This window comes from Medicago sativa, chromosome 8 (genome assembly GCF_051527215.1).
Source record: "Medicago sativa cultivar Bolivia chromosome 8, Bolivia_mono, whole genome shotgun sequence".
Taxonomy (NCBI): Eukaryota; Viridiplantae; Streptophyta; class Magnoliopsida; order Fabales; family Fabaceae; genus Medicago; species Medicago sativa.
This window is the reverse complement of record NC_140756.1, coordinates 68173843-68195720: the sequence shown is the minus strand read 5'-3', so window position 1 is coordinate 68195720 and position 21878 is coordinate 68173843. Positions and strand designations below refer to the sequence as shown.

Sequence of the window (21878 nt, the reverse complement as noted above, 5' to 3'; positions counted from 1 at the left end):
AATTAAGTAATTTTTTTTATGGATATATTTTATAAAAAAGAATAATGTCCTTAGAAATGAAATGAGTTAAGTTTGTTTCTGTCAAAAAAAAAAAAGAATAATGTCATTTTATATTTATCAGCCATTTCAACAGCTAATTTTACCAAACACATTATTTTTAATAAGCGAGATTTTCAGTTATAAGCTATCAGTCATCAGTTACACATTATTTTTAATAAGCGAGATTTTCAGTTATAAGCTATCAATCATCAGTTATAAGCTAATTTTTCAGCTATCTTATCAGCTATCAGCTAACTTATAGTTTCGTTTTACCAAATAGAGCCTTAGAGAATTTATTATTTGTTTTATTCCAAAAACTTCTTTCTACCAAAAAAAAATTCCAAAAACGTCTTCCGACGCGCTCCTCTCTCTCTTTACAACCTTCTGGAAAACAAACACACAAACCTACAATCTGAACCATTCAACACTCTTCCATGTCATCGATCCTCGTAGTTATCAATCCAACGGTACTCATCACAAAACGACAAAAACGGCTCAAACCACATTCGCTGAACCCACTTGAACCCTAGCACTGAACCGGTTCAACCCATAGAGAGGTTTATCCTCTTATTTCCCTACCCTAACCAGTAAACGATAGAGAGAGAAAATTACAATACAAAACTTAGAGAGAGAAACAAAACCAAAAATCTGCAAAATCAAAAACACTCTCTTCAAAATTTCACACTACAATTTCAATTTCCAATCCCTTCATTCTCTATTTACAACCGTTGATTTCAATTTTCAATTTTCATTTTTCAACCTTCAATCTTCAATTTTCGTTTATCATAACGAAATATCCGTTAGGGTTTGTTAAATTCGTTGATGATAGCAGAAATTTCTGACACGAATTTTTAGTTTCGTTAAAATTCGTAGTGTTTTGGTTTCGTGTATGAGATATACGATTTGGTATTTAATGGATGAGATCTGGGAGAAAGCTGTGGAAACGGCGTTAGAAGGAGAGAAAGATCATGTTTCAGCACGAACGTTAACACTTGACGGCGCCGTTAAGTGTGTACAAGGACGTTTACCACCACCGAGCCTTCTAGAAAGGTTCCAGAATCTTCAGCATCTTTCGATTGCAAACGTTGGTGTTTCGTCGTTGGAGCAGTTCCCGAGGCTGCGGAGTTTGCAGAAGTTGAATTTGTCTGATAACCGGATCGCTGGAGGGTTGGAGTATTTAGTCGAAGCGGGTCTCGATTCGCTTCGAGATCTTGATTTATCGAATAATAGGATTCAGAATTTTGAAGATCTTGCGCCGTTGGCGCAGGTGAAGCTAGTTTCGTTGGATCTGTATGAGTGTCCTGTTACTAGGGTTAAGGATTATCGATCTAGGGTTTTTGGTTTGATTAAGTCGTTGAAGTATTTGGATAAGATGGATGCTGAGGAAAATGAGAGGCCGGAGAGTGATGATGAGGAAGAGGATGATAATGAGGATAATGAGGAGGATGATGAAAATGATGAGGAGGAAGATGAGGAGGATCCGGGGAGCGGTGAGATTGATGGAGGGGAGGAAGATCGAGTTTTTGGGGTGGAGAATGGGCATAGTGAAGGTGTTGATGGAGTTGTTGATGCTGATGAGGATGAGGAGAGTGATGCTGATGAGGAGGTTACAGAGAGTTCAAGGGGGAGGGTTAATGGGGTGAGTCATCAGGAGAATGGGTTTCATGTTGAGCCGGTTGATGTTGAGGAGGATGATGATGATGAGGATTCTGGAGAGGAGATTGATGAGGAAGAGGGGGATGATGAGGATGTTGTTGAGGTGAACGAGATTGATGATAGTGATGATGATGAAGATGGGGTTGAGTTTGACGAGGACGATGATGACGAGGACGATGATGAGGTGGATAATGATGAAGGGGATTTTGCTGAGCCGGAGAGTACTTCTGGACGGTTGGTGAGTACTGAAGGTGAGATCGATGGGCACGAGCAAGGGGAGGAAGATGGAGATGAAGATGACAATGGAGAGACCGGTGAAGAGGAGATGGCGGTTGAAGAAGAAGATGAAGACGACGATGATGATGGAGATGATGACGATGGAGAGTTTGAAGATGACGATGAAGTGAGATATTCCTTCTCAGAAGCTCTTGTTTTTGTTCTTTGCATGTTGTGTTATGTTTGTTTGATTATTTGTTTGCTAATTGTTTATGTTTGGTATTTTGTCTTGATGTTGTCAGATTGCTGAAGAGAAGGCGATGATTTTTGGTTCTCTTGATATGATGATGTTTGCTAACTTGATTAGAACTTTTGTTTGTGTCGTGTGATGTTTTCCATTTTTTGTGTGGTCTAACCAATTATTTTTATTTGCCTGTTTTCATTTTAAAAAGTAACTTACTTTCACCCACCTATGCATGGCGTTGTTGTGATATTTTATATCGGTTTTTTTAAAATGTGTCACTGCCTTGACTTATGAACAATATTTTTTTTAAGGTTATGAACAAAGTATATTGTTTTTGTGTATGCTGTTGATATATGATATTATGCTATCATTTGTATGTAATCAACTTTTTGCATAATCAAGATTTAGCAAATTTCCTTTGCCTCATACAACCCTACAATTTGAAGTGTAGACTATTTGTTTCTTTTGACCTTTTTGTATTAATTGTTGGTGTTGTGGAGCTTGTACAACTGAGGCTTGGACCTCTCTAGTCCCCTTGCTATATTTCATTGTTTTTAAGTATCGTTGAAATGCTATAATTATAACAAAAAGAAATTGAATATTAATATATTGGCTGGTGGAAAACTTTTTAGTTATCATTTTTAAAATTTTTGGCATTTGATTTGTGAAACTATATGTTTTAATTTAATTTAGAAAATCCATTATTATGCTTCTTTAGTTGATGTGATGATATGTTCCTTGGTCATGTACACGGAATTAGTGATTTGTTCAATTTTTGGTACTGGAGGATTCTTATGTTTATTTTTCATTTTATGTTGCAGATTACTTGGTTTTAGTTTTTAGTTTTTCCTTGAATTGTATATTGGAAAATAAGTACGTAGAGTTGTTGTAGCAACATGGTTGTTGTCTTTCTAATTATGATGTTTCTACGGCTATGTTTGTGATTTGCAAGGTTGGGACTTTTGTATTGTCTATCTTGAGTATCTGTTGTTTTCGTGGACTGGTTCTGCTCTGATTGACCTGTCTTATTTGCTTGATTTTACTTGTATATTGGTTTTTTTGGGTAAATTTTGAACTGCTATGAAGCACATTGATTTGTTAGCTAAAAAGTCTACTAATATAGTGAAAGATTTTAAATTTTTTATGTGTTCATGTGCCGTTTGACTTTGAACTGGTTTTTACTTGAATTGAAGCAATCACCATTTGTTTGGCTGGTGAATATGTAGGATTACTTGTATCATATGGATTTAGCGTATCTATATAAAGAAAATTATTTTTAACTTATGTTTCATTGTCTGTAATTTTTTTGCTTATTTTTGATTTAGTTTTTCATCTCAGCTTATTAATCATACATTTGAATTTTGCTGTAACTACAGGAGGAAGACTTTGGTGCTGGATATCTGGTTCAGCCAGTTGGACAGGATGATGCTCTCAATGATGGAGCTGCTGACATCGATGATGGAGAAAACGAAGATGGTGAAGAAGAAGAGGAAGTTGATGATGATGATGTTGATGACGATGATGCTCAAGAGGTGTTGCCTCCCGCCTCTTCACATCCCAAGAGGAAGAGGGACAATGATGATGAAGCTGATGAGGACGATGAAGATGAAGCAGCATTCACAAAGCCATCCAAGAAGCACCATTGACCACACACCATTATAAATTATGTCATGTTCATGTTCTGTGATGGCTTCCAAGTAATGGAAGCAGAGAAACCTCAACAGTTTTAGATAGAACAATGGTTAGTAGGTAGGAATTTAGCTGTTGAACAGAGGACATATTAGGAAACAAAATTGTGTGTTGGGCGGAAATATGTTTAGTTCAAAAAGTTGTTAGTGTTGTTTTCCCTCTGCTTTACATACACATAGCCGTTGCTAAATTAATTAAATTTTCAAATGGCAGTTACACAATAGTTTTACCGCTCATGTGCTCAATGCAGGTCTATGTTTGCTTGTAAAAAGGAGCTTGGTTGGTGATTCTTGGAGGGAAGCAAAGGGTGCGAACCTTTTAAAAAAATTTCTCGAACTCTAGTTTAATGAGAGCACTTTTTGGCGGCAGAAAAAGGAAAAAAAAGGCTTGTAAAACACATGTAGATATAGTTCTTATGAAAATGATTCCTATGAAGCAAGTTGGGTGCCATTATATTGACGTGGCCAGTTCATAAATTATTGCCACATTGTTACGTGGATTTATCCCAGTTTCTATCTTAAATTTATTGAGCTTGATGACAATATAAGGGGAAAATATTGGTCCCGTCTTAATAGTCACAATGCCAGGTAATGTACCAATGGGGCCCCTCTAATTGTGTATGCAATTGTTTTACTAATGTCTAACAAAAAATGGATGGAATTTGATTGTTTATTTATGTCCTCAACAAGCATCCAACACAGCATTTTCCATCAATCGTGCATGTCTTAAATTTTCATCTAGCCACGTGGGTTAGTTTGGTTTTTTAATCTTCATTTTGGACGGTTAGATTAACATTGATTTTTATCACTATGTTGCTTGTTTTTGTCACGCTTTAGAGCTAAGCCAATCAGAGATGGAATTAACTTTGCTCTTTTGATGTTATCAGGAGCAATCGTGAAAGTTTGCGTGACGCACACGCAGGTTTTTGTGCGAAGCATCGTTAACATCAAGCTAGCTTGAGGTGTGGATTTCTTTGATTTAGTGGGAGGTCTTGTTCATAAGCACTCCTTGAGGGTGACACATTACCATAATATGCCTATATTGTGGAACACAGATTTTTGTATACATTTAACTAATCAATAACACGAATTCGATCAAAAAATATGGTTAATTACTGATGAAGTCTTTTTAATTTCTGTTTTGTTTTGTACTAGTTTATGGTTGGGACAAAAAAAAATTGAATAAAGAAAATTAATAGAGAAAATGGAATTTAACGTTGTGTTTTTTTTTTGACAACATTAATGTTGTGTTGATTCGATTTTTAATTGCTTTAACTGAACCAAGGGTTCAGCTCAAAATAATATTGCTACAATGTAAAATTGTAATCACTATAATTCAAAGCTAGAACTTACGTTTTTTCCTTATTTTTAAGCCTATTGTAAAATTACAAAATCTAGAGGGAAGTCAAACACTATTTTAACAATGATAACGACGACGGATAAACAAAATTCAACATATGTTTTTCCATGCAACTATGAAGGACTTAACATATTCTTTAAAAAAAATGAAGGACTTAACATGTGTTTTATGAGTAATGCATTGTCCGTACTAACTGAACTATGCTCATAAGGACTTAACACATGTTTTTCAATATGTATATGTTAGAGGTTGAACTTCCCGTAATTAAGAGATTCAAGCATCTACCATTTGAGTCAAACAATAAACTGTGATTAAAAGTAATTTTGTACGGTGATTATTTTGAGTGTATGGTACGAATGCGATGGAAAATATAAAGTTTGATGAAAAATGAAAAAAGATAATACACCATCAAGCGTTTTAAAGCTTATGTTTTTTAGGGAAAAGCGATTTAAAGTTAACAATTTTGTATTGTTTTCGCTAAATGTGCTGTATTTTATTTGGGGAGGGGGTGTTAGTAAGCTATTTCAGGTTAATATTTGTTATGTGTTGGATAGATCCATCGACCCTAAAAGAAAAATTATGACTGTAGGATTTTGATGATGAATTAAACACCAACCAGAAAATGGTAAAAACCTATAATTGAGTCAAATAAAGCAAGAGGTGGCAGAGACACAGGTCCTCCTTTGTAGGAGACCATTGAGGAAAGACAAATAACATTTCCTTTTCTTTGGGTTTATTGTCATGTATCAAATCTTCTCTTCCCTTTCTTTCTTTCGAGAACCCTTCTAGACCTCCATCCAGGTACGTAGTTAACTTTTCTTCACAATTCCTTTACACATTTTCATTACAACATTCAAAAAGTACACCACGCCATATATTTGAAATCACGGTGAGTTCGATGAAATTATGATGTCACCGTGATTTTGTTTAAGTGCATGTTGTATCGACGACGGTAGTATTCTTTGAATTCCGCTGAACCACCATTCAAAAATTATAATATTATTATGATTTGGTGAAATTAACCGTCAATGAAAATATATGATAAATTCACCACCAAAATAAACATGCATGCACTTATACATGTAGGTTTTGTCTTGTCTCTAGCAAATTAGCTTGCTCTTGATTATTAACTTAATTTAAAAAGTCATGATTATAATTTTGATGTTAGGGTTCTCAGCCATTGTGAGAAGAGAAGTACAGTATAGAGGAAATTAACGTTGTGTTTCCGGCATTGTGGTGATTTTCAACGCAGAAATTAACAACCTCTTAGCCGGAACACAACAAAACACAAAAGGAAATTACAATGCCACACAACAACAGTCCGGATAATTCCTCGCCCGATAACGCTACACCTGACGACGCTGATGGATCAGATTCTAGAAATTCCTCTCCTTCCGGAGGAGGGAGCAACCCACCTCCTTCTGATGGAGGGAGCAATCCAACTCCTTCTGATGGAGGGAGCAACCCACCTCCTTCGGATGGAGGGAGCAACCCACCTCCTTCGGATGGAGGGAGCAATCCATCTCCTACAGAAGGAGGAAACGTTTCACCTCCTTCTGGAGGAGGAAACAATCCATCTCCTTCTGGAGGAGGGAACAATCCAACTCCTTCTGGAGGAGGGAACATTTCTCCTCCTTCAGGAGGAGGGAACAATCCAGCCCCTTCAGGAGGAGGAGGAAACAATTCACCTTCAGGAGGCGGGAACAATCCAACCCCTTCAGGAGGAGGGAACAATCCAGCCCATTCAGGAGGAGGGAACAATTCACCTTCTGGAGGAGGGAACAATTCTCCTTCATCACAAAAACCAGGTTCAGGAGGAGGGAACAATTCACCTTCTGTAGGAGAGAACAATTCTTCTGAATCACATAGTACAAATAAGGAGGATAATAGTAATGTACTAGTTGGAGTTATTGTTGGATCAGTTGTCCTTCTTTTAGTCGTTGGTATTTGTCTCATTTGCTCGAGGAGAAAGAAGAGAAAGCAACCTTATTATTATGGTCCTCCAGATCCTTCACTTGCAAAAGGTGATTACAAATCCCTTCATCTATTAATTGTTTTAGTTTGAGTACTTTCTTAGTTAGTTATATATCATATCATATCATATCATTGGTTAATTGGGACGAACAATTATAAACTTAATAGCATGTGAATGAAACAAGTTGCTTATATACTAATTAATGAAGCTACTTATACCCAAGAGTGTTTTGAAAGAGATAACTTTAGACTTTTTCAGCTTAATTAACTAAAGATTTTGGGTTCTAATATAATTACGTAAATGCAAGAGCATTAAAAACTTTTGAGAAAAAACTTTGTTGTTCATTGTAGTTACATGTAATTATAGGGATTAATCACTATTGTTGCATGCAAAAATGCCGAATTTCCACCAAAAAATAATTAGAGTATCAAACCTAGACCATCAAAGTTGAAGACATTTTTTCAACCAAGTGAATTTAAGTAACCCGTAATTAGGCTAGTTATATTATATAAGTAAATAATTTGACAGTATAACTATAAAATCAAGACAACTTAATTAGCACATGACAGTGAATTAGACTATAGTCTATTTGATTAAGAAAATATTTTGTTTTCATTTCATACGAAAATGACGGGTTCATAGTTTTTACTTGGTTTATTATTTTCAAAGATTTTGTATATATAGTACATGACAAAGTGAAGAACACTTTCTTTGAGAGTGAGTATCTTGTACAAATAGTTGAAAAAAGAAAAGAAAACACATTGAAGTTAATTGAAAACACATTGTATATATAGATCACTTGATGTTCATTTAAATAGTTGACCACTTTCCAAGATATATTTTTTCACACACACCAATGACGGTGAGGGATCGAACCCTTGACCAAATAGTTTAGGTATTCAAACATTAAGGCTTTTACCGCACCATGTTAGTATTGAAAGTAAAATGAATAAAAATTAAAAACAAAAAGAGTTTACTCAAGTCAGTCATGTCTTAATTTAGGTTAATTTATGCAATTATAATTCCAATGTAATAGATTTTTGCATAGGCAGTGCATGTCAATTGTAGTATCCATGCATGCCAAAATGAGAGAAAATATTATGATCATCATACACTTGGCATTATGCATACTTATATCATGTTTAGAATAATTTATTTGAAGAACAATTGGAAGAATAATGAAGTGTGATTCTTGATTGTTAGACTACTTATTTCATACTTCCGAGCAAGGTCATTCATCACAATGTAAGTATGCATGATTTTGGGTTGTATTTTCAAATTGTGTTTGACACAAAAAACTTAAATAAGCAAATTAAATAATTGATTGATATATAGTTATTATGGGGATCTAAAATAACTTGCACAGGGAACAATTATTACAACAGTGGACAACATCCTCCTCCTCATCCAAATTGGCAAGGACCTCCATCAGGCCCACATGGAATGGACCATGTTGTTAGAGTTCAACAAAACCCTAATGGAGGAAGTGGTGTTTGGGGTGCACCACACCCTCTAATGAATAGTGGTGAAATGAGTTCTAATTACTCCTATGGAATGGGACCACCAGGTTCTATGCAATCTTCTCCAGGACTATCTCTTACTCTCAAGGGTGGTACCTTCACTTATGAAGAATTGGCATCTGCTACTAAAGGTTTTGCTAATGAGAATATTATAGGACAAGGTGGTTTTGGTTATGTCCATAAGGGAATTTTGCCTACTGGAAAGGAAATTGCTGTTAAAAGTTTAAAAGCGGGTAGCGGACAAGGCGAACGTGAGTTTCAAGCTGAGATTGATATCATTAGTCGTGTTCATCATCGTCATCTTGTGTCGCTTGTTGGATATTGTGTTTCTGGTGGACAGAGAATGTTGGTTTATGAATTTGTTCCAAATAAAACTTTGGAATATCACCTTCATGGTATGTGTATTGTGGTATAAATGGTTTTGCTTTTTTTTGATTTAATATATTTTTATGCATGTCACTATATTATAGTTGTTAGAGACGTAAAAGTTAGTTACAAAATAGTTAGTTTAGTTAGGAGTTAGTTGGTCTAATTGAAATAACGATACCAATATCTAATGTATTTGATTATAGGAAAGGGTGTGCCTACCATGGATTGGCCTACTAGAATGAGAATTGCACTAGGATCTGCTAGAGGACTTGCTTACCTTCATGAAGATTGTAAGATTAAGATACATCATTTCACATAAAAACTATTTTTTTTAATTGTTTTTTGCCACTATCTTTCTCATATTTGCTTTATTTTGTGTTATTTAGGTAGTCCTCGCATTATCCACCGTGATATTAAGGCTGCTAATGTTCTAATTGATGATAGCTTCGAAGCTAAGGTTTCTCATATTTACATTTGATATTTGTTGGGTTAATTATCTATATATTATACTCTAATATTTACTCACTCTTGTTACTATGTTGCTATCACATATGTTACCAATATATTTTCTTGTCGAAGATTGATTATACCAATTATTCATCTTAAATAGGTGGCTGATTTTGGATTGGCAAAGTTGACTACTGATACTAATACACACGTCTCAACTCGTGTCATGGGAACATTCGGGTAATTTTTCATTCTACGCTCTAAATACTTGTGAAAGAGTCATGCTAACTTGAACGCAAGTTAAAAAAATAACCTTTATGTATTGACATCCAAAATTTTCATGTTGACACAGGTATATGGCCCCAGAATATGCATCAAGTGGAAAATTGACAGAGAAATCTGATGTATTCTCATTTGGGGTTATGCTACTAGAACTCTTAACTGGAAAAAGACCTTTGGATTTAACCAATGCCATGGACGAAAGCTTAGTTGACTGGGTTAGTACTATACTATTCTATCTTTCATCGATCGATAAAAAAATTAGTATAAAAATTAATATGAAATTGTGTACTGGGCAGGCTCGACCACTTTTGAGTCGTGCATTGGAGGAGGATGGAAACTTTGCAGAATTGGTGGATCCATTTTTGGAAGGAAATTACGATCATCAAGAAATGATAAGATTGGCAGCTTGTGCTGCTAGTAGCATTCGTCATTCTGCTAAAAAGCGTTCAAAAATGAGCCAGGTAAAATAATATATGATGCTTAATCATTAACAATTTATAAAGATCAAGTTAATTGATGTCATATTTTTTTTGTATAACTCAATTATGTGCAGATAGTAAGAGCATTAGAAGGAGATGTATCACTAGAAGACTTGAAGGAAAGCATGATAAAATCTCCAGCGCCGCAGACCGGTGTTTATACCTCTTCAGGCTCAGAATATGATACAATGCAATACAACGCAGATATGGCAAAGTTCAGAAAACAAATAATGTCAAGTCAAGAATTTGATAGCGGTGAACACTAGAAACATGAAGCAACACTTCTTAGACATATATAGCTGAATCAAATCAAATCAAAGAGAATAATATTAACAATTTTTGATAAGAAGTGTGGTGTGTTGTTATAGAAAATCGAGAATGAATGTGCTAGTTTTGGAGCACTGTTGGGGACTTTGGAGTGTTTGAGATTCACATTTACACAGTGCAACTTAATACAAACTAATTTTTATTCATTAATTATTTAATATTTTTGTATATAGTATGTACTTTGGCATTACACAAGCTTATTTTTTGAATTAGAGATCGGAAAAAATTATAAAAATAGTTCATTACTCATTAATGTTACTTGTAGATTGTATTACAAATGTTGTGATTGTTTCACATTTTTGTTTTATGAACCTCCATAGATCAAGATTTTGATCTCCTACATTCGTTTCGTTTGAGTTATGTACGCTTCTTAAAAAAAAATATTTATGTTGCTTATAATGGTAAATAATATGTTAAGAGTAATATTTCCTTTATACCTAATTCATCACATTTGCAACCACTCTCATTATTATTTAGTATTTTTTATTTCTTTTAGGTTGTTGTATATAAATGCTTAGATTGCAGCATTTCGTTTTGATATCATCCTATCATCATCGATATATAAATAATAATCGGTTGTGATTGTTGGAACAAAATGTGTTTAACAATGAACCTTTGAGAGTTTTGATGATAACAAGGTATTAAAAATTATCAATTGGACTAGTTAATATTTGTTCAAGTGTACTGGACCATAGACAAAAAATTTACATCTTAAATAGGTTCTGGATGAACAAAAGAGAGCTAAGAAATCAACAAAAAGGAAGCTTAAAGCGTCTGAAGAAAAGTGCTCCTGAAGACAAAAGTGCTCCTGAAGACAAGTGCTCCTGAAGTGATGACATCACCAGAAGCTGAAGGTCATCAAAAGCAAGTTTACCAGAAGCAACCTCATCAGAAGCTGAAAATCACCAGAAGCTGCAGTTCATCAGAAGATGCAAGACTTAAAGTTTCAAGGGCTATTCAATGGATTTGAACTCGTCTAAGCATTGCAGAAGACTGGAAATGTGAAGCAACGACTATTTTGAAAGGATTTGAAGGCATTGGATGCTTATCTTCAAAAAGCGTTGACATAGTACAATTGTACGAAGTGTACAACCACTACCTCCACTACTGTGTAGTGTCCCTGCTACAAGACAAGAAAACAGCTCTGAAATACAGCTCTGCCTGCAAAGATGTTCCTTCACAATGGGAATGGATTTGAAATTGATCCTTCATAGGACAACTACCATATCAGGCAAAAGATCATTGGTGATTGATCAAAGCTTCAAACGACTCTTTTGATGTGCTGGCAATTTCACAACGTCTCTTTCACACCTCTATATAAAGGAGTGAAGACTCAGAGATTTGTAATGCGAACATCAGACTCAACTACAATTTACAAGTGCCAAAACTCTGCTAAAATTGTTCTGCATTCAAAGTTCACTTAAAATTTCTGTTTCAAAGTTCATATCTTAGAAATTCTAAAGTCTTAAGAGTCTGTATCTGATTTGTATTGTGAACACCACTGATTGTATATCAAGTGTTCAACCTCAAACATTTTTGTGTAATTTTGTTTGATTAGAAGTCTCTTGCTTGTGTGCTTGAGCAATAGAAGTCTCTTGATTGTGTTCAGGAGCATAGGAAGTCTCTTGCTTGTGTGCTTGAGCAGTTTGAAGTCTCTTGCTAGTTGTAGCAGTGAGCAATTGTAATCAGATATTACATTTTAGTGAACTCTCCTTGGAAGTGCAAGGGGGACAGGACTACTTCCGGTTTGTGGAAGGAACCTGTATAATTGCTTTGTGTCTTTCTTCCTTCTCTCTCTATTTTTATCCGCTGCATTTAGATCTTGAATATCACTTCAGAAGCAGAACTCTATTTGCTTCTGACCAGTGTTTTCAGCTTAGGAGAAAACGAAGAAAAAGCAAACATAATTCAAACCCCCTTCTTGTGTTTTGCTCACCTTCAATTGGTATCTAGAGCCTTGGTCTGTTGTCCTAACACTTAACAGTGTAACAGAAGAAGATCTGAGAAAAACATGTCTGGTGAATCTTCCAGTTCTGGATCTGGCCACAACAATGTTGTTCCATATGACTATGGTGATAGCAAGAAATCTAACTTTGGAAAGATTCCTAAGTTCAATGGAGATCCTGAAGAATTTTCTTGGTGGAAAACCAACTTCTACAGCTATGTCATGGGTTTAGACGAAGAACTATGGGACATACTTGAAGATGGTGTTGGTGACTTGGTCCTTGTTGAAGAAGGAGCTGCTGTTGATAGAAAGAAACATACTCATACGTTGAAGAAACTCTACAAGAAGCATCATATTATCAGAGGAGCACTTGTCACTGCTATACCTAAAGCAGAGTATATGAAGATGAGTGACAAATCCACTGCTAAAGCAATGTTTGCTTCTCTCTGTTCTAACTATGAAGGCAGCAAGAAAGTCAAGGAAGCAAAAGCTCTTATGCTTGTACATCAGTATGAGTTGTTCAAGATGAAGGATGATGAAACTATTGAGGAGATGTACTCAAGGTTTCAAACCTTAGTCTCTGGACTACAAATACTGAAGAAGAGTTATGTTGCTTCTGATCATGTTAGCAAGATACTAAGAAGCTTGCCTGCTAGATGGAGACCAAAGGTTACTGCTATTGAGGAAGCTAAATATTTTAACACTCTAAGTGTTGAAGATCTTGTCAGCTCTCTCAAAGTTCATGAGATTAGTTTAATGAACATGAACCTGCGAAGAAGAGTAAATCTATTGCTCTACCATCTAAAGGGAAGTCACCAAAAGCTCTTAAATTTATTGAATCTGAAGATGAGTCACCTGATGGAGACTCTGATGAAGATCCAACAGAGAAGATTGTAACGTCCTATTTCTATTAAAGCGATAAAACACGCGAATATAACAAATATTCAAGAAATAGACGCTACGTCTAAACAAAATCCAAACAAACAACATGCATATATATATATATATATATATATATATATATATATATATATATATATAATATCTCAACAGTCGCAGCGGAACAAATCATATACATCCAACATATACATGCCATGGTCATTACATCCTAAAAATAAAATCCACCAAATCCCGACAAAAGGGCAATTCTCAACATAAATAAAAAACAGAATCCAAAAACGACATAAGGACACTACAACCTAATCAGAGCCTAAACCTACGACTCCAACCGATAAAGAAGAAAGCTCCCACTATCCAAGCACTCACCGAAAGCAACTACTCATGTACAGCGTCTACCCATCCATACATATAAGCACTAATAGCTTTTTATACTGTTGAAGTGTTTAAACACTTAGTTTCTGTCTTTCCATATCACCAAAACTAAGAATAGTTTGGTCTATTTTTTAATGTTTGAATATGTACTATCTCTTTGCATTTCTGTAGTTCGATCTACGTGTCTTTTTCTAATTGATGTCTCATTATCTTTACCTTCAGTACTCCGATTATAGTGTGAAGATAAAGCTTTGTTTGAGGCATCATTACCATTTCACTATGGAGTGTCAAGATTACTCACATGACTGGTTGAATTTGAAAAGGCTGGTATTTTGATGCAGTATGTACTTGCAGGTAAAATTTCATGTCTGTGTTCATAGACATATTGTGTTTGAATTGCAATTGAAGACCTCAAAACTAATGTTTGAACAATAACTTTATCATTGCAATTTCTGCCTCGAAAGTTAGTTAAAACAATTTCTATAATGTTTGCAAAATATAGTTAGTTTAAGTTAGCAAACTTTAATCCAAACATAATTAAAGCAAATAGGTTTGCATCTTTTATTGTATGGAAAAATTTGTGATGCTGCTGTCTTGCTTATGAGGGCTTCCAACTACAAAAATGAAGACGATGATAGAAATTTAATGATGAATACCATAAAAGGATGTATATTAGAAATTTGATCAATACCTTTGAATAAATGAAAAGCAACAAATGAATAGGTTAAACAACATAGTTTGCAATAGTAAACAACCTCTCACCCGTTCCTTCATATCTGTTGTTTCTCTTTTATCACATTTTTTCTCTCTTGTAATACCTGTTTGTTCCTTCATATTTGTTGTTTCTCTTTTATCACATTTTTCTCCCTTGTAATAGCTTTTCTGATAATTTCTCCCTATTCAAATAATTATGCAGGAAGTGAATAAGAGGAAACATATGAGAAGTCCATTGTGAAATAAAGGAGTTTGTTGAATACTAAACCAGTAAAAGATGGGCCTAAACATAAAGAAAAAAATAATCCAGTGGTAAGTATTAAGTTTATAGAAGCACAATGAGATTATGAGCAAAGAAAGATTTCAACTTGGGTATTATGCTCTTTGTACATAGTTTCTGTGAAATTGGGTTGAATGAGATTATGGGCAAAGAGTATATTTCAATGGCAAAGCAATACACAGAAGTGGAAGGAAATGGAAAAGGATTGAAATGCATTGCAACAAAACCAGTATATATAGCAAAATGAAACCAATTAAGACAAACTCTCTTGGTATGAATAATATTAATATATTACAACTTGGATGTCCACATGTATAGCCTTTTCTGTAAAGTTAAAGTATTTTTATTTTCCCAAGCAAAATCACGGTCTACAATTTATAGGAAACTTATAGCAAAAGTTAGGAAACTTGTGCTTCTATCTCACAAGCTACATACCAAATCTTGTGCCAAGTGTATGGTTAAATGCAGCAAGCATCATTAGCCTTAAGCCTAGGAAACGTGTGCTCATTTACCAATATAGTTTTCCTTCAAGCAAGAAGCAACTTGACTCCCAAGGTATGACGCATGGGCTGAAGGACAATAAAGTCATTTTCCCATTTCAAACCCTAGGGTTTTACCTCCATATCTTTCTTACTAAAGCTTGTCTGGTCAAGCAATATCATACCCTAATTTTTACCTAATATTTTCCCTCCATCATCCAAGCATTAAATTCACCTTAGTGCTTTTCCTAATCATCACTTTAGGTTCAAATTCTAAATTTCCCTCCCACAACAATTAGAGTTTGTGGATGCATGTATCTAAGGCATGTGGATGATGGCATTTAATACACCAAAGCACAAGAGAGCTTTCCAGCATCGAAAAAGCCATTCTTTATTCTAATTTGTTTCCAAAAAATTGTGCTACATACACCAAAGCACAAAAAATGTTAAAAGCCGTGCAACACATGGTTGTATGTACAAAAGAGAGCTTTCCAATGAATAGATGTGCTAGCACATTTGTTCTAATCCATTTATGTGCTATTCAATGTAGCCTGACGCCTTGGCCAATAGAACACTGGTCTCTTTGTTCCCTTGCTTCTACCAATTGTATTTGCTTGCAATCTTTCACTAATGAGTTCGAATCTTCATTCTTTAAATTCACTACATGCTCCGGTCTTAAATGTCTCTCACCCCATTAATAACACCACCATCAACAATATCCACGGCAAGTATGAACCTAAGCTTCAATTTGATTACATGGTTTTCAGTTTTTTTTTCATTTGTTTTTTTGTTTCTCTACCAAATTTCTTGCTTTCTTTTTGTGATCTGGGTGTTATGCTATGTGAGTTGGGATCGACCGCACACGGAGGATTTTGATGATGATAAGGTATTTAAAGTATAGTAGGGATTTTGATTTCAGATTTTGTTCGCATTTTCTATTCCTTTTCAGGATTTTTCGTATGTTTTCTTTTGTTTCAAACTGTCATCTTTAAATTGTTAATATGATAAACAAACTTTTGCCACAGTTTAAGAATTTTGTTGTTTTGATTTTTTATTCACATTTCATATTTCCTTTCATGTTTTTTTCAACGATTTTGAAGGATTTTTAGGGAGAAAATCTGAATCTGAGAATTAGGCTGTTGCTGAGTATTTTAATCAAAACTTGTTGTGATTGGAATGATCTTAATAATGGTATTGAGCAGTTGAATTTTTTATGCCCCTTTGTAGGAAATTTTGTTCCTGTTTTATGCCATTAGTTTTTGTAAATAAATTCATTTTACAATGTAATATGCTAAGTTGTCTCATATAATGCTTTTTACTTAGTACCCATGCTAACTAAGGAAATTGGTTATGAGTTATATCGGCATATAATGTTGATTGATCCTTATAAAGAATATATTGTTTTCTATATATCAAATCTGAAATGTTGTACAAGGATATAAATATACAATTGTGCAATAATCTCATTGAATTTTTAGATTAATGACAATTTTGATGTTTGATCTTATATGCTAGATGGAAGAGTTGCAAAAACATATTTGAATTGTAGACAACTTTGTTAATTGAGATTAATAATGCAGTGTTGAAAATGTAGACAGCATACGCGCAGATCAAGGCATGACTGAAGGAGCTGTGTTAGCTGTTCTCACAATCTTGCACTCAATCAATTTGAGGTCGTTGTTGATAAGAAGAATGACAAATTATGTTTAACTCATGGTGTGAATGAACTTAACAATGCTTATAATATGAAATTCGGTGCGGATTACATTCGTATGTGTTTGCCAAGACTTTTTGTGATTATTGTTAATAAGGACCCTATATGTTCCTTTATTGTTACTAAGGCCAGATCGTTCAATTAATGGTCATGACAGTGAACTTGAATTTGCTGGTATATTCCACCAATTGCTTACCACCATGACCCCACAAATTTATAGTATTTCGTCGTCAAATGGTTGAATTCATCTGATGTTAGATCTGGATTGTTGGTAAGCAATGAAATGGAACTTATAATATAATTGATTTTTTTTAGTGTTTCTTATAAGTTACTTTTAGTTTATATTTATCCATGCTATTATACTAGAACTTTTTTTTTTAATTATACTTTCACGTATGACGGATTAACTGCAGATATCATCCACAAGGGTTGCAAAGATTTAGATTTGATCGATGATTCAGGTCATTTTAGGAGTATGCTTTTGGAGTTTAATCCTGAGAACAAGACTACCAAATTTGGAGGATGTTGGAAAAGCTTATGTAGAGCAAGAAAGCTGTAGAACGGGAAAATGATGAAGATTGGATCAAATGCTTTGGGCTACAATGGACTTCTTTACATTACATTACTAGAGGAATTTTGCTCTCCCTGCACGTTTTGCTCGCACCCTGCAAGCCTACCAAAAATGCCCTTGCGCAAGTTAAGTCACGTAGCGTGACTTAACTAACGCACGTTGTATTTATGTGTGACTTAAGTCATGCACTACGCGAGTTAAGTCACGCAAATAAGACTGATTTTTACATCTTTTTTTTTATGCCCTCTTGAGGTAAAAACTTATTTGATACCCTCTTCGGTATATGCCAATAGCTCATGGGGAAAATAGTGATCAGTCCTGGAGAAAACGACATCAAGATGCCCTTTTCCCGACCGGACCGACCACTACTTCCCCCATAAGCCACTGGTATATACCTAAAGTTGTATAACCACCCTAGAAACTAATAAGAAACAGAAGAAGAACAAGAAGAGAAAGGGGGGGGGGGAGTGGGATGAGAAAATGTGAGGAAAAGAGGAAGTATGTGAGGGTTTTTATAGGGGGTATTAGGTATATAGCAATTAATGAGTCAAAAAACGTGGTCAAAACAAGTGGAAAACGTGTAAAAAACAGTCAAGACCATTGACTACCGTCCAAGAAACGTTTGTGCTTCAGTTTTTAGAACCGGCCAACTTACACAAGTTAACTTGCGCAAAGCTTATAATGTGCGTGACTTAAGTCACGCACAACTTATAAGGTGTGTTAGTTAAGTCAAGCAGCGTGACTTAATTAACGCAATATATTTTTTATAATAAAAAAAAATAAATTAGAAGAATAAAGTCAGTAAAATAAATTTGAATAAAATTCAAATAAATATTGTGAGAGTGTGAATTCAAATAAATATTGCGACAGCGTGAATTCAAATAAATATTGCGACAGCGTGAATTCAAATAAATATTGCGATAGCGTGAATTCGAATAAATATTGTGTATCGAATAAGTAAATTATAATAAGTACACAACATTAATTCATATAAAAATGGCGTATTGAATAAATAAATTTGATAAGTACACAACATTAATTCTTAGACAATTTTATTTAGATATAATTTCATCTACGTTACATTACATTGTGGTATCATTACATTACATTACGTAAAAGACATGTACGTCAATTATCATTACATTACATTCGGAAATGTACCTTCCAACTACAACAATTATCTTACCACTGAATGGGGTCAATTCAAACTAGCTAAAAAGCAGGACTCCGGCATTCGTCCAGAAGTATTATTGTTCCATTCCAAATGTTAAATTCTTGTTGGTCTTGGTTTTAAATGATAGTATCTAAGTGCCAACGGAATGAGGTCCAGACCTTGACACTTCGATACCATCATTTAAACGAAGCCAACAAAAAATTAACATTTAGAATGGAACAAAAACACTCCCGGGCGAATGTCGGTGTCCTGCCATTTAACTAGTTTGAATTACCCCATCCATAGGAAGACAATTGTTGTAGTTGGAATGTGCATTCCAACTACAACAATTGTCTTACCTCTGAAATGGGGTAAATTCAAACTTGCCAAACAACAGGACTCAAGCATTTCGCTCAACGTTCATGCTTTCCTTTGAAAAGAATAAATTTTTGTTAGGCTTGATTTAGATGAATGTATTCCAGTGCCACCGAAATGAGGTCCATTCCTTGACACTTAATACCTTCATCTAAACCAGCCAAACAAAAATTTAATCTTTTCAAAGGAAAAACATGAACGCTGAGCGAAATGCTTGAGTCCTCGCCGTTTGGCAAGTTTGAATTACCCCATTTCAGAGGTGAGACAAATGTTGTAGTTTGAATGCACCTTACCCTAACTAATGACGATCTTCTGGCGGAATCAAGTTGTTGATGATATCTTCAGTTGATCTCAGCAACGTCACCCGCATATCGATCCACTGGAACTTGGTGTGCTCCCAAAACATACTCGTCACGTTTTCGTCGTTCTTTAACTCCACCCAAGTGAATGATACGCTCCCCTCGTCGAGCTTTGGACGTTTATACCGAACATTTTGCACCCTCCTTGTGTCTCTTGGGTTGACTCCTTGGTTGAATTCATTCAGTTGATCCCTGAGATCTCTTAACGTTACATCAAGGCACCGAACCTTCAACCTCTGAGGTTCTCCGCCGTTGAATGTTGCATGAACGTCGATCCACCCGGTCATTGTTTCAAATCTACACACATAGAAATTAAAAATAATCAATGAAAAACTCATTCAAACATTTAATCAAACACTTGGTGTGCATATTATACATAAACCCTAAAAATGATAACTACAACATGAACATGTAAACATCTAAATAATTAAGCAATATTACTCATTTGCATGTAACATTGTAGCATATCTTGCAAAAATAATCAAAATTTAAACAAACCCTAATCCTAAAAAAAATCTCTAAATAAATCTCAAAACTACAACATAAACATGCAAACATCTAAACATTTAAGCAACACAAGTCATTTACATCCTAACATTGTATGATTTCTTACCAAAAACACCAAAATTTAAACAAACTCTACATCTAAAAAATTTCTAATCCAAGAAAAAAAATCTAACATGTAAAAATAAAAGGTTAATGGAGTTTGATCATGAAAACTTACTTGTTATTAGAGTGTTGTTTGATTTGAACTTGAAGGAATTTTCGATTTGGGTGATTTGAGAGAGATTTTTGAGATTTTTTTGGATTTTAGATGAGAAATGAGGAAATGAGGTGGTCTGCATGCTTAAGACAGCACGCCACGTGAGTTAACTAACGCTGCGCAAGTTAACTCACGTAGCGTTAGTTAAGTAGCGCATGATTAACACTTGCGCAAGTTAACTTGCGCAAGGCCATTTTTGGTAGGCTTGCAGGGCGCGAGCAAAACGTGCTGGATGGAGAGCAAAATTCTTACTAGAGTGGTTGCTTTCTTAGCAATCAAATAAATATGTAGTGTCATATTTATTTTCATCAGTTTTAAGCAATTTTTCTAAAATTTATTCAACGTTGACTATGAACTATCATGTAAGCATTGCATTCTTTTTGTTTAACTATCATGTAAGCATTGCATTCTTTTTGTTTGTTTTTGCGTTTGACAGTGTTAACTCATCTTTAAATAGATGACTATGTCTACAATGAATATCTATTGTTAAAGTTATCATATTTAATTATTTTTTTGAGTTTATAAATGCTAATGAAAAGTATGTTTTCATTAACTTAAAACATATTAGTTCTATTCACTAACATACACTACAACAATTATAATATCAATGAATATATTTGCTCAATCTGCTTTCCCTGTAAAAAAAAAATCTCGATAGATATATTCCTAGATATATTCCTATAAGTAGTATATAGAGCAATATTTCTTCAACAATGGAGTATAACCATCTAAACATAAAAGTTAATTTTAGGATGTATAGGAAAATGTGATTTAAAAAAAAAAAACCATGGCAGTTTATTTCACGCCATATTGACTTATCATATTTGCATGGTTTAGACTATGGAAGGAGATTGTCTTATATGGTTTTCTCTCATGTGTAATCCAAGCACTTCATTAAATAGGTGAGATAATGTGTTGTAATATCAAAAAATAAATAAGAGAGTATAATTAAAGGTGGATAGTAGGGCACTACAGAAAACAGGAGGGATCTCCACCGGAGAGGATCCACTCCCTTAGACTACAAAGTGGCGGCCAGATGGTTGGCTTATTTTTTTTTTTTAAGGAGCTTGGCTTATTGTTAACTTCAAAATTAAATACAATAGGGCTGACAAGAGTACTTCTGCGCAGTAATCTAACAATCACATTTATTTATATATGGTATATCACTTTGCAAGTTGTTTTAGTCGACATGACTCGTGCGGTGCACAGGTCGGCGTTCTAGTGAATTTGCTGGTTAAATGGGGAAGAGGTTGCCTAGGGTTTTTTAAGATTTTGCCTGCAGCACTGCTTTCCTTTTATAAATTTAAGATTATTTTATTTAAAGAAGGCAAACAAAGCAAAAACAAATTTAACTAAAATAGTTGGAGAGAAGTGTAACGTTACAACTAATAGCTGGTAGTTAATGTGCTAAGAAAGGTGGTATGTACTAAGAAAAGTGTAACGACTTTTCTGCTCCAACTAATAACGTTACGCTTTTAAAGTACGTATGAAATATGCAGAAAGGAAAATAATGAAAAACGCTAGAAGGAAGGGTTGAATCTCCAACCTTGTGGTTAAGGGCCACACACTCTAACCAACTGAGCTATTCCAGCTTGTTGCAGATATTTTACAAATATCAAATCTTACTTGTATTAAATTAATATTAATCAGT

The 21878-nt window shown here is 34.6% G+C and overlaps 2 protein-coding genes and 1 non-coding gene across 11 annotated transcripts; 2 read left to right on the top strand and 1 right to left on the bottom strand.

Moving 5' to 3' along the window:
* Positions 1-628: 628 nt before the first annotated feature.
* Positions 629-5048, top strand: LOC146900862 (Leucine-rich repeat (LRR) family protein). 3 transcript variants are annotated; one of them, XR_015023599.1, is made up of 4 exons: positions 629-2098; positions 3532-3896; positions 4095-4151; positions 4731-5048. XR_015023599.1 is itself a non-coding variant. In XM_085737863.1 (2 exons), the coding sequence occupies exons 1-2, from the start codon at positions 929-931 to the stop codon at positions 3799-3801; spliced, it is 1440 nt and encodes a 479-aa protein (XP_085593989.1). In that variant the 5' UTR covers positions 629-928; the 3' UTR covers positions 3802-4067. The 3 variants fall into 3 exon arrangements, 1 of the variants encoding a protein (XP_085593989.1); XR_015023598.1 differs by lacking the exon at positions 4731-5048 and having other exon boundaries at positions 4095-4516; XM_085737863.1 differs by lacking the exons at positions 4095-4151; positions 4731-5048 and having other exon boundaries at positions 3532-4067.
* LOC146900861 (proline-rich receptor-like protein kinase PERK15) lies at positions 5048-10880 on the top strand. Of its 7 annotated transcripts, none has more exons than XM_085737857.1 (10): positions 5483-6004; positions 6381-7227; positions 8382-8423; positions 8545-9093; positions 9271-9357; positions 9454-9524; positions 9678-9754; positions 9867-10011; positions 10093-10257; positions 10350-10880. In XM_085737857.1, the coding sequence occupies exons 2-10, from the start codon at positions 6507-6509 to the stop codon at positions 10539-10541; spliced, it is 2049 nt and encodes a 682-aa protein (XP_085593983.1). In that variant the 5' UTR covers positions 5483-6004; positions 6381-6506; the 3' UTR covers positions 10542-10880. The 7 variants fall into 7 exon arrangements, with proteins under 7 accessions (XP_085593985.1, XP_085593984.1, XP_085593981.1 ...); XM_085737856.1 differs by having other exon boundaries at positions 5793-6004; positions 6372-7227; XM_085737859.1 differs by lacking the exon at positions 8382-8423 and having other exon boundaries at positions 5048-6004; positions 6372-7227.
* A 10865-nt stretch (positions 10881-21745) lies between these two features.
* TRNAK-CUU (transfer RNA lysine (anticodon CUU)) lies at positions 21746-21819 on the bottom strand. The gene has a single exon. It is a non-coding gene; the product is annotated as a tRNA-Lys (tRNA).
* Between the last annotated feature and the right edge of the window lie 59 nt (positions 21820-21878).

Coding starts and splice junctions, on each gene's coding strand:
- LOC146900861 (XM_085737855.1), top strand. CDS start 6,507: ATGCCACACAACAACAGTCCGGATAATTCCTCGCCCGATAACGCTACA. Junction 10,012..10,092: donor ACGAAAGCTTAGTTGACTGG/GTTAGTACTATA, acceptor TGTACTGGGCAG/GCTCGACCACTTTTGAGTCG. Junction 10,258..10,349: donor AGCGTTCAAAAATGAGCCAG/GTAAAATAATAT, acceptor AATTATGTGCAG/ATAGTAAGAGCATTAGAAGG.
- LOC146900862 (XM_085737863.1), top strand. CDS start 929: ATGAGATATACGATTTGGTATTTAATGGATGAGATCTGGGAGAAAGCT. Junction 2,099..3,531: donor AGTTTGAAGATGACGATGAA/GTGAGATATTCC, acceptor CTGTAACTACAG/GAGGAAGACTTTGGTGCTGG.